Raw genomic sequence first — 12,524 nt, forward strand, 5'->3', positions numbered from 1 at the left:
GAAAGCTAATCCTATCTTCCTTGTGACTGAAAGAAGACTTGACTTCTACAGGGGCAAGCACAAAATTTCTCCTCTGGTTATTTAATTAGTTCTCCTCCTGAATTTCAGAAGACTGAGCAGCTTGTTGTTTCCAAGAGAGTATGTGATAAAGCACAGCAATGACTAGAACTGTGATTGATACATTGCCCAGTCCACAGTTTGGGAGAAATCTCTGAATATCCAGTAAAAGCATGTAGTTTAGACTTATTTTCTGAACAGAGCTGATTTTGAGTATCCTTACATAATTGATATGTGCATGATTCACAGCTCTTCAAAGGTTTTTTTGTTGTGTGTTTCTTTTTTTTTTTCTTGTTTGGTTTTGTTTCTTTCCCCAGGATTTTTCTGACTGAAAAGAACTTCAAATACAGTTTTATGAGAGTTCTTTCAGTCTTTGTGAGAAGAAATAGGTTTGCTCGAGGAATGGCTTTGCCTTCATGAGTGGTTTCTGGTGGTCTTCCAGTTCCTGCACCTCTGGCTTGGAGCAGACTGCCAACATGCTGACTGAGGTCAAGTGAACAAGCTTAGAGAAGCTTTGCATTACAGCTCTCTCTAAATGATTTCTACAAAATTCACCGCAGAAGTCTCTTGTGTAATTCGTGCATTAGTTTTGTAATGCCAGTGGCGTTAATTAACACTTCAGTGTTAGTATACAATGCTCTAGAAGAATCTAAGCGTTTTGTGTTTACTTTATACTGTTCTGAACCACTAAAAAATTGATCCTTAATTGATAAAAGGTTCCTTTCACTGATGAACCATTACTGAAAATTGACAGTAACAGCAGGCATTGTGTACATGTATCTCCAAAGCTTAAAATGTCTATTGGGTGGTAACATAATAAGCACATGCCTTTCAAAAGCTTAATTAGCTTTTACGTTTTTGTTTAGAATAAAGCAGTCCTACTAATATTACCAGGAGGAATGTGTTCTAAAAACCTTGATTGATATAATTAATTCCGTTGTGCCTCTCACTTGGTTATCTGACAAAACACTGCATGAAGTTATTAGAATTATCCTGGATCACCCTTGAATCAAGGATTAGTGAATGTGATTTCTATACTTGCTTCCTCCAATTTAAAATGAAAGGTTTTACTGCTTAAATTACTTGCTGCCAAATGGAGTGAAGTTGTAATTCAAGATAAATATTAAAAGAACTGCACCACAACGTGATGGGGCTGTGCCTGTGAACCATTAACAACCAGTTGAAGCGTGTTCTGCTCTGCTCTGCTCAGAAGCCTTGCTGGAAAGCGCAGGAGGTGGCTGCCTGTCTGCCTTGCCTCAGCTGTTCCATGTGGGATGAGGGAAAGCCTCCCAAGGGTTCATAACGGCTCTTCCCTAAGAGCAGCGGAGCATGCTTGGGTGGAGGAAGGCTTCTTGTAGCACAGGGTTAGGCAGACAGGGGCTGTGCCTGAGACATCATGTCAGGAGGGCAGAAGTGAGCAAGCAGGCTCTCATTGGATACGTACCTGGGCCTCTGAGATAAGACTTACCTTGGAAACCTTGAGTAAAAGTTTTTCCTTCTTACTACAGCCCGAAGAGTGACAAAGAGACTGTAAAGACATGGTAGGCAAGAGGGGAGAAGGAGATTATGGTGGTTTTGTGAAGAGTTTAGTTTACCTTGCGGTATAATGAAGCCACTTGGATTTTACAAGTTTGGGCCTTAAAGAATAATGAGTAACAATGATGCCTTAAAACTGTTTATATTTGGATCTCGTCACAGCAAAGTAATCAGAAAACATATATTTAGGAAACTGGCGCACTAGTTTTGTTTTTCTGTGAAGCACAGGTTAACCAAATGGTGTCTTCTACCTGTGGTGTTGTTGCATGAAATGCAGATAGTCAGCAAGGTTCACAGGTATCTGATATTTTTTTCAGAACTTTGCCAAGAATATTTTTGCAATTCTTCAATCAGTAAAAGCCAGAGAAGAAGGCCGAGCACCTGAGCAAAGACCTGCACCAAATACAGCACCAACGGTAAGAGCAGCACTTTGTGTGAAGGCTGTGACACCAAAAGTAAGAATAGTGTGTCTTGTCATTATTAAATATGAAATTTGTTTTCACTTCGTTCCAATGAATGCACAACTTTCAAGCATAACTTCACAGATATTCTTTGACTTAAATTACATTTATTGGTATTTAGAGAGTTGAATATATTAGTTTAATTTGTTCAGTATGTTCTTGTTACATAGCAATTAAACTGCTAGTGCCAGCTTCTGCATCTATCAAACACTAGCAACATCCTGCATCTATTTGCAAAAAATGGATTAGATGAGACTACTGCCATTTCAAACAAAATGTTTTGCTACTTTTCTGACAGATAGGGTAGCAAATGCTTAAGAATCTGGAACATGACTCATGAGTGAGAACAGCTTGAACCAGCTTTCTTTTGCCTTTAATAAATCAGGAGGGCACACTCAGAGCTTTATTGTTTAAGTCTATCTAGGTATTAGAGAGGCTTTGTTTTGTATTGCAGTGTTTACTATTGAGTTTTATTAAACCTAATATGTTCTTGAACTCAGTGGCAGTCTACTATAAAAGCTATTTAATTATACTTGGATTTGTTTTTGCTGCTACTGCATTTAAGAAATAACTAAATTTAAATAGCAAGATGAATTCCAACATTTAAATATTTGCTTTATGTTGAATTTAGTAAATATGTGCATGGGACTACTCAGATGTCCCATTCAGAGTAGTTGTGAATACGTAACTAAGCCATCCACGAAGTGATTGAGTTGGTATTTAGTAGGCCAGTAGATTGGTGCTTTTTAAAACTTCTTTCTCAGAAGGTCTTTTTTCCCTCCTGTTTTATTCTGTAAGTTGAGCAGAATTTTAGCTTCATCAGGCTGGCAAGGAACATTTTGTGTGTGTGGCTGAAGGCTTAATCATGAGCTGTCAGTTGACAGGTTTTTTCCCCCGCTAATTCTTGAGATATTACAAAAACTCAGTGATTTCATAAAATTTAGAGATTTTAGCTCACGTAGTTTGTTACTGCTATTTTAGTTTTTGCCTCAGGTTGTCATTGCTTTCAGTACATACTTCTAAACTCCGTTTCTGTAAGACAGTAAGTGGATGTTGAAGGGAAACATATCAGAAGTTTTCAAATGCATTGAAACTCCTACAAAAGTGAACTAATTTTATTCTCTTGAGCAGTTTTATGTAGTATTTTATAAAGTTCAAAAACCATCAAATACCTTTTCACATGTTTTACAAATCATATTTAACCTTTTTCAGGATCCGACTTTACGAAATAAGCAACCTATTCCAGCTGCCTACAACAGATATGATCAGGAAAGATTCAAAGGCAAAGAGGGTAAGTTGATTGTAATGCTTCTTTTAAAAGAAAAAAAAAAAAAAGGGAAATGAAACTGAGTTCTAAAGTTTCGGTTAAGAGATTCTCTGCGTTAGTACTTTTCAAACCTAAGAAAAGGCAAAAAAAAAAGCTGTAACTACGCCTAAAGATAGCTTTTCGAAGTAATAAAATCTAAAAATATTATTTAATAAAAATGATTTCTACATGTCAGGAAACAAATTTGAAAGCTTAAAACCAGAACTTCATTAGAGTGAAAAACAATTATTTGTTTGGGGAATGTCATATGCAAGTAATAGAAAAAACAGAGTTGCAAATATGATGTCAGGTGCATAAAATTAAAAAAGATTGCCTGTCCTCCCAACAACCACAATTACTTCACAGGTTGCTTCCAGAAATTGTAAGTAAATATTATTAGCTTGTTATGTCTCTGCACATTACAAAAGCAAGCAGTAACACCAGTGGAAAATACTAGCTCCCTTCTGGAGAGAAGATTAAAATAATTACAATATTTAAGATTTCTCTTACTTTAAAATGGGGTAGAAGGTTGAGCTGGGTGAATTTTTCTTCTGTCCCCCTTGCTTTTTTTTTATCTTCTGTTTTAATACAAGTTCTAGGTATTTCATGTTCATGTCTTGCTCTGCTTTTACTTTGCAAATCTTGTGTTTGTTGTGGTTGAAAGTTTTTGTGTTTCTTGCAGAGGGCAAGGCAATTTTGTACAGTTTTTAGTTGCCTCTTCCTTCTAGTTCTGAAACAAAATCATTCTGTTCTTTAATTAAACTTCCTATGCATGGAGGACTTCCGTTCCTGGCTGCAAGAACTTACATCCTGCTAAATGCCATTTTAAACTTTATGAGCAATTTGGCTTGCATCTTTCAAAGTATTTGGCTTTGTCCAAGTTAGTACCTTTTTTTGTTCAGGGAAACTGAATGATGTTCAAATGCTGTTGACGTGAATGCTCAGATATTGTGGAAATGCTGTACTGTAGCTCATGGTGTTTAACTTTTATATTGAAACAACATGATCATTTTTACTATCTAAGTAAATGAAAAGCAAGAGCGTATTACAGTACTCCTTGGATATTCAGTTTTGATTGTAACTAAACAAAGAAAGCATAAAATACAACATCAGGGGAATTTTATGCCTTAAACTTGTGAAGGTTGTATTTTCCATGTACCTGATACTGGATATAATATACAAGGATTTCAGAATATGACTGCAGCCATCTCTGAATTTATTTAAAAAAAAAAAACTTTTCAGAAATATGCAGTTAGACGTGAATACATCCTTTAGGTTTGTGAGGGGTTTTTTGTGTGTGAAACTTGTTTGAAATTTGGTCAGATACTCTGTTATATACTCTTGAAGTCTATTCCCTGTTGGCCTCAATATACTTCTGTTTCAGTGCCGTGGTTTTTATTACTTATTGACAATTGCGTGGGGGGCAGGGGGTGGGAGAAAAAAAGCTGAAGCAGGATATTTGCTAGCTTTTTCAGTATTGAAAAATAATCTACAAATAGCATCCACAAAGAATTAATTATTATAATAAGAGCCAAGGGAATTTGGGAATGAAAGGAAGAAAAATAAACCCCAACAAAACCCATCCATGAGTATTTTTACGAATACTTATTCAGTTTGCTTCTGATAATATTTTAAATCTTAAAGGCTCACTGCTGTTCGTTGTTTAAGCCCAGCCAGCAGCCAAGCACCGAGCAGCCGCTTGCTCACCCTCCCCCACGCCCAGGGGGTGGGGGAGAGAACGGGGTGGGTAAGGGTAGAGACGTGTAAGTTGAGATAAAAAAAGTTTAATAATTGAAATAAAGTAATAATAACAATAGAAAATACAAACGGATAACACGCAGTGTTATTGCTCGGCACTTGCTGACCAATGCCCAGCACGTTCCCGCTAGCGATCCCAGACAAGAGAAGATCCTGAAACCACAGTCCTAGAAGTGAGAGCCCCAGCTGCCCAGCTGACAATCCTCTATATACTAAGCATGACGTTATATGAAATGCAGTACTTCATTGGCCAGTTCGGGTCTGGTGCTCTGGCTCTGCTCCCTCCCAGCTTCTTGTACACCTGCGCAAGGGCAGGACATGGGCAGTTGAGAAGTCCGTTGAAGAAGTTCCTCTCTTCAACAATTGAAAATGTCAGTGTGTTATCAGCATGCTTCTCATACCAAATCCCATACTTAATCCAAAACACAACACTATTCTATCTGCTAAGGAGAAAAAATAACTCCATTTCAGCCAAAACCAGAACACTCATGTATTTGCCAACTAGTTTTCCTTTTACTACCATTTCCTATTAATAGTTAAAAATAGTAAATATCTGTACTGGACAATATGAAATAAAAGGTGGAGAAAGAAATAAATGGACAAGTGTAAAAGTTCAAATGTATCCATGTGTATAATTCATTGTGGATTCTCACAACAAGAAACTTAGGTAAAGGAATGGTCTGTGTCATTCTAGATGACAAATTGCATAGTTGTACTAAGCAACCCATGGACACAACATCCATACTGAACAAGTGAATGTATTTTATGCTTTTACTGGGTATGTGCAGTTCAAGAGGGAACAGAAACCAAGTTTTGCGTGGCAGGAAAAAAGAACCCAGAAGTTTGTCAAGCAGCTCACCCATGCGGGTTTAACGTACAAATTTCTGAGCAAAAATCAAAAGATTAAATGATTGCAAGGGTAAAAAACAAAGTAAGTTTCTGCTTGTAATTAATTATGTGAAAAATCCTTTTGTAAGTTATGTGCTTCTGAGAATGTGGTCTTGGGGTTTCTGTCAGTGCTGAAATGGATTGGGCTGGACTGCAGCTCTTGTTCTAGTTGAAAGGTGTGATGTGGTAGTTATGCCTGAAATAGTCATGTTCTACTTGTGTATTTATCACTATCGCTCTCCTTCTTTCTAGGACATATTCATGTGCCTTAATGTTCTGATTTCTTATGTTTGGCTTAGTCACATATGGAATTTGTATTTAATTTTTCTAGGTGTGCTTAAAGAAATATGTAGTTTAAGAATAGCACTAGTGTAATAGCAAGATAGATAAGTGGAGGTGAGCACTGAAAATGCCAGTTAGGTATTCGAAAGAATGCATTTCGAATACAAGATTGACTTATGAAAGATACTGATACATTCATGGAAGTTGCGTAGAATTAGTAATTAACACCTGGATTTCTCAGGAGAGGACCCAGAGATATACAAGATACCTTCCTCAGCTACAAATTAACTTAAGAAAGCAGCAGATGATCTTACTTCTGGAGTATTCTATTGTAAAAGTGTAACTTTAAAATTTTAGTCTAACTGAAACTCACAATGCAGATAGTTTTCAAAAGCCTTAATTAGGTAGTAAAATTTTCTTATTCCATTCAGCATTGATAATGTGATTTGCTTAAAACTGAAAGATACACGTTATTTGCAACCATATCACAAGCGAACTCATTCCTTAAAGGATTTTTAATTTAATTGCCCTCAAAATTAAGTTGTGGTCCCCAAATATTCAGTGCAGAAGTGAGATGCAAGCAGAAATAATCATCAATAAAAGTAACTAGGGCATATTTTTGTTCCCTAAAGACTATTTTTTTTACAGGTAATCTGGTAAGAACTTGGAATGATGTGTTTATGGGAAGCTTGCAACATTGGGCATTTTGGGACAGAAGTCTGAAGGAAAAGAGGGATGATTATTTAAATCCTATGTATAATAACTTGCAGTATTTATGCCATTGTATCCATGTTTATTAGTAATGATGGATAAGACCTGGGAAAGTTGAACCCTATAGATTTATGTCACTCTGAAGGGTCTCACTGTATGACCATATGTGCGGTTGGCTAGAGGGTGGAAGCGAGGACTGTATGATGCCTGTAACAAGGTGCATAGTATTGATTTTGGCTAAAGATTTAAACAAAGCCATGAGAGGCAGTGTCTCTAAGCCTTTGTCTCACCTGTTTGCTCTTTCCTCAGAGGTATTGAAACTATAGGAAGGATTCACAGTAGTCCTCTTCAAGTTGCATTATGACTGTGGTTTACTGTCTATCTGCAGTTTTATATACTACATTATTCATGAAGATTTAAAGTTTAGGCAGCAAAGAGATAACTGTTTTTTTTCTCTGAGTGTTTATGTGGTTTAATACAGAATTGTTCCATTAACGGTCTTGTTCTTAGCATAAACAATTCGAAGGTCTTAGAGCTAAGATAGTAAATTTAGGAATTTTAACATGAGATGCATCAAGTAAACTGCCGAGTTGCAGCCAAATTTCTCTGCTTGTGATGGATTATTATTTCTGGTGTGGTGTATCAGGATGCCTCTCTGGTTGGCTTACTTAAAATTTTCATGCCAGATGGGACAGAGTTTGTTGCTAGAATGGTTTAGATTGCTTTAATAGCAAATGTGAGGGGGTTGGTAATTTTAAAGTACTATTCTTGAAGAGCAAATAATCAGTTACACTTGTGGTCAACAGAATTGCTTACGCAGCCCTGAGTCATTAGTTAGTAGCTTGCTCTCAAATGGGTGTCTTGTTACTGCTGCTTCGGTTAAGCAGGAGAGAGAAATCTTTCCTCTGATATTGCTAAAGTTCTGTGACACATGCAATAGGAAATGTATTCAAATGTCTCTTGCAGTAGGACTTGCATGCCCTACATATTTCCACAGGGGAAAAACTTGTTACTTGGCAGTGCACCCATCATGCTGAACTGTTCAGGTGGTTTTGAGGTGAGGAGGTTAGCTCCTTGCAATTACTTTCCTTGACCGCTGTTTCCTTCCTGTTGGTTTTTTTTCATGCTAGCAGTCAGTGATGGTATCCTCTCTTCAACAGCTTAGAGCTCCATTCTGTCCTAAACTTACTCTACTTTTCCGTTTGTAGTTTAATTCCTTCATAGTATTCCCTTTAGCTTTTTTTTCTCACACTTACTAATGTGCACCTTTATGAGTGGTATTTTATTCATGCCACAGACCATCTTGTTCAAACTACAGTTTGTCATATCTTCTTGAGCAACGTTATGTTTAAATCCTTTTCAGGATGTGCCCAAATGTCATTTAATGTTTAGGAAGGTATCTCGTGTCCTTTCCTGTGTGCCTCAGTGTTTGACCCCTAAGTACATAATTATGGATGTGTATGGTTTGTAGCTCAGCCAGTGGTATACCGAAACTTGGAGCGGATGTGATTGTTCTGTGGGATGTTCTAGGTACTAAACTGTTTTGGATGCTACACCTTGTTTTTTGCCCCAGTTTATTGGGTGGCTTTATCTGAGATCCTCTTTTTCACATGCTTGTTCCTTCAGTAATTGCAGAGTGTGAAATAGTGCTGGGATTATGATCTTGATGATTTAACATTTTTGTGACCCGTTGAGCGCATCTCTCAGTATAGATGACAAAGTATAGTGTTAGGTCACTAAGGTGTGTTCCAGGAGCGTTGTTCTTGTTTGCCTGCTGTTGTTGTTGTCAAGGTTTCAACATAGCAGAAGCCAATTGTTATTTAAAAAAAAAAAAATACTTTTAGTTCTATTTACTGTAAATTGGAGAGGGTCTTGCTGTACAGCCACATGATTTCAGTTTGTAATGGTGAAAAGAATATTGTTTACCACATCCAAGTGTTTCCTTGAGGAAAGCTTGCTGTCAACTTCTACTATTGTCATTTTATGTTTGAATTACTCTTGTAATTGTGTTGGATTTTCAAACATAGCTGCAGTTTTTCAGATGTATGCCTAGCTTTCAATCAGTTGTAGGTGTTAAGGCTAGGCAACAGAGGACTATGAAATTTTTAAACTTGAGGTGATTCAGGACCACAAAAAATGATTTTTCTCCTATGCATTGTTAAGAAAGTTCCTTTACAAAGTATTTCTCATTATAAGCATGTTCTTTTAAATTGTGTGATTTCTATTTACACAAGGAGAATAGAACTGGTAGCAGGAGATCCAGAGTTCTGGAACTTGACTGGCTTGTTAGACTTTTATTTATTGCATTCATTTTCAAAGGTTACAGGGTTCTGCCTTTTTTTTTTTTTCCTAGCAGAGAATATGTGCAAGAAGTTCCCATTTGGAAAGAGATTGTAGTCTGTCTCTTTTTTCTGGCTTGGTGCGACCAAGTATTTTGATAACTTTCAGTACTGTGCATTCATTTCAGTGCTAGACAACCCACACAGATTCATACCGTAATTTTTTTATTAGTACTGTGAGAAACTTTTAAGAACTTGATGTTAATTACTTGTAAGATGATTATTAAACTGTTATATACAAACTTTTCAGAGAATTTTGTAAACTAATTAGTGAAGCTTGGAAATTTAGACATGAAAATTTTATCTTCTATTTATTTGTGTATAGTACCGATAAGAAGTGTTCAGTAAACTCTTATGTAGATTGAAATTTGATGTCAGTGATTTAATTACCATAGGTGTGGTGTGGGGTAGTGAATCATTTCCAGCAGTCTGCAGAGTTGTTGCTATCTGGGGTTTGAAGAATATGCAGCTGAAAAAATAAGTGGTTATTTAATCTTATTCATCCACGATTCAAACAAAGTCTTTAACTTGAGCTCTTCAGAGTATCAGAGATATGCTCCTTTGTTCTGTTTCTATTTGTCTAGACTTCCTTCCAGAAATTCAGATTGAGTCTTTTTAAAGCTGTTATTCTTTTGGTAATGTATCAGTGCTCAAGTTTGCACTCAGATTGGATGGCTAGAGCTGCAGCAGGTGCAAAATCAAAATGCAGTGTGACCTAGATGGATGTAGAGCTTTAAGCAAATGGAAGGCACTTTGAACATTAATACTTGTATGCAAGGAAATGGAATGTATGCCCAAATGGTGATGGAGAATGTCATCAGTCCAATAAGCTGATGCACTAGGGTGCATATTTTCATTTCCAGGCCTAATTCTTTTAAATGAGAGAAGGCACTTAGATTGACATATGGTCATGCTAGGAAGGTAACTAGTGATGAACCACACCAGAAAAGTATATGCTTCTTTTGGGTCATTGAACTGTGAAACTATGATCATAATACATGTGGTGGCTGGAGAAGAAAAGGTAGCATTAATGTTAACTGATGATAGTTTATGTTTTTGAAGCATTAGAACTGATTTATTCGCTACCAGTTACTGTGTATAGTCTCTCAAGATGTAGTTTTTAAGGCATTAGTTGATGTTGGTGTTTTTAACAATGCTTATGTGTTTATAAAAATGATTATATTTGTGAAACAAAAAGTTGCAATACAGTTCATCACAATACATTAATGTTGTGATTTGCTTGTTTAGTGCTAGACCTGTCTTTAAAGTATTTAATATGGACTGCTTTTTGCCTAGAGGAAATGTCTATGATAACTTTGGTATAATTTTATTGAAAAATCCCAATACATCGAAGACTCTGAAGTCAGGGTTTTTTTAACACTTGTTCAGCATTTAATTCCAAGATTAAAAAAACAGGTCCAAAGTCTTGCCATCACAATACTTTTATTTAAAGGGCTCTCTATCGCTTAAATACAGTCTCCTTAGTAGATGGTTTAAAATTTTAAATGTTTTCTCTACTGCCCTCAGTGAAGCTGTGATTTTGAAACTGGAGTTACAAACGAGTTCATGACCAGGCATTAATATTTCATCTCTATGCTGGTGCATGACTCAGCAGCACAGGTTTGAGCTGGTTTGGGAGGGACAAGAGAAATGTAGTGCTTTTGTTGTCTTAGTCAGGGGGTATGGTCCGGCATTTCGGCTGATGTATGCTGGGGGCATGTTCCTTGGTGCTCCAGGTTGCTCTGTGTTCTGCTTCTCTTTACTGTGGCCTATGGTTCCTCTTGTATCCTAAGTCTGCTTTTGAGCAGCTGCATCAGGGTCAGCCGCTGCCCTCCAAGATTGCTCTGGAAGAAGTGCTTCTCTGCTTACTAGCCTGGTCCTTGAATGTCCTTTACAACCAGCTGCATTAACCTGGCTAACACCCTCAATGATCTTTGAAGTGGAAATGCAGCTATAGCTGTGGAGGCCCTAGCTTGGAAGCATTTGTTTTGTTTTGCACAGGCTGTATACAGTGAGTGGAGCTGAAGGTACTACTGTGTGTGGCCAAGGGTACAAACTGTTGAGAATTTACGAAAAGGTACAAAAGTGCAAGTGGCCCAGCTATCACTTGTAACGGTGTTTATTTCAGTAAGAAAAGCAAGTGGCTGACTGGTAGAAATTCTCGTGGTGAATATGAGAGGATCAGGTCAAAAAAGCTATATTCTGAGAAAAGTGTCCGTGCTGGTACCAGTTAAAGGAGGGTTTATGTGCTTGTCTGGAAGGTGGCAATGCTTAGCTCTCATTCACCAGTTGCTTGAGAGTTTGAGGCAGAAAATTTGAGAGCTGGTGGGCACTTTAGGAGGTGATTTCTTCTACTCATCCCACCCTATCAGCACATAGCAGGCCCTGGGGTCTGCAGTAGACCTTCTAGTGGCTGCAGGAATGTAAGTGGGTACCTACGTTCTACTTTGACCCTTTAGTATCTCTTGGATTTTCATGAAGAAGGAAAAGTACTATGCCATTATTTACAGATTATCAGAACTGTTTTATTTACTACTTGAGTAGCTGTTAAATAGCATTGGAAGGTCTGTGTAGATGCTGGAAACGTTCAGCGGGCAAGAGGGCCCGCTACCGTGCTTGAGGCAACTAGTGGCTCTGTAGGATCCTGGTGGTTTGCTTCTCCTGCCGGGAGGAAGGATCAGCACGAGGCTGGGAGCAGGAAGCTGGCGAGAGCCAGAGCTCTGGTTAGTGGCTCTTGTGGCTCATTAAATGAACAAGGACAGATTTTAGGAGAGGCTTGGGGAGATTTTTGCAAAATCACTGGCCATTGAGCAGAGGCTTGTTCTCTGCCAGGTGCCTCTCTGCTTTGATTTACTTTCTAACTGTGCTGCTGGCTCTGTGGGCCTTTATTCCCTTTTCAGTGCTGATGGAGAGTTAGGTTAGGGTTTTTTAATTAATTGAGAAGGAATCATAGAATTAAAAGTTTTACTAGGGGAAAAAGCAGAAAAAGAGTCCAGTGGAAAGAAATAACTGTAATGGGGAACAAGCACGTAGAACTAATTATAGAACCAGGATTTGTGCTGAGAGGAAAGAAACAGTGTCAGGCCTGACACAGAGGGGGATGCTGCTGTTTTGTTTTTGTTAAGGGGTGTCTGTATTCTTTGGAGTTTGGGAAGAGTATCTGGTTGAAATAGTTGGAAAATCTCC

General features: G+C 37.7%; 1 protein-coding gene across 1 annotated transcript in view; it reads left to right on the forward strand.

The window, feature by feature from the left end:
• Nucleotides 1-12,524, forward strand: part of CDC73 (cell division cycle 73) — a 113,945-nt gene that overhangs the window by 23,538 nt on the left and 77,883 nt on the right. Inside the window, exons 8-9 of the mRNA XM_032998543.2 lie at nt 1,911-2,009; nt 3,267-3,345. Coding sequence (XP_032854434.2) covers nt 1,911-2,009; nt 3,267-3,345 — 178 coding nt within the window. The remainder of the gene's footprint in view (nt 1-1,910; nt 2,010-3,266; nt 3,346-12,524) is intronic.

This window comes from Tyto alba, unplaced genomic scaffold, assembly GCF_018691265.1.
Source record: "Tyto alba isolate M040663 unplaced genomic scaffold, T.alba_DEE_v4.0 Super-Scaffold_1000006, whole genome shotgun sequence".
In the NCBI taxonomy this organism is placed as follows: Eukaryota; Metazoa; Chordata; class Aves; order Strigiformes; family Tytonidae; genus Tyto; species Tyto alba.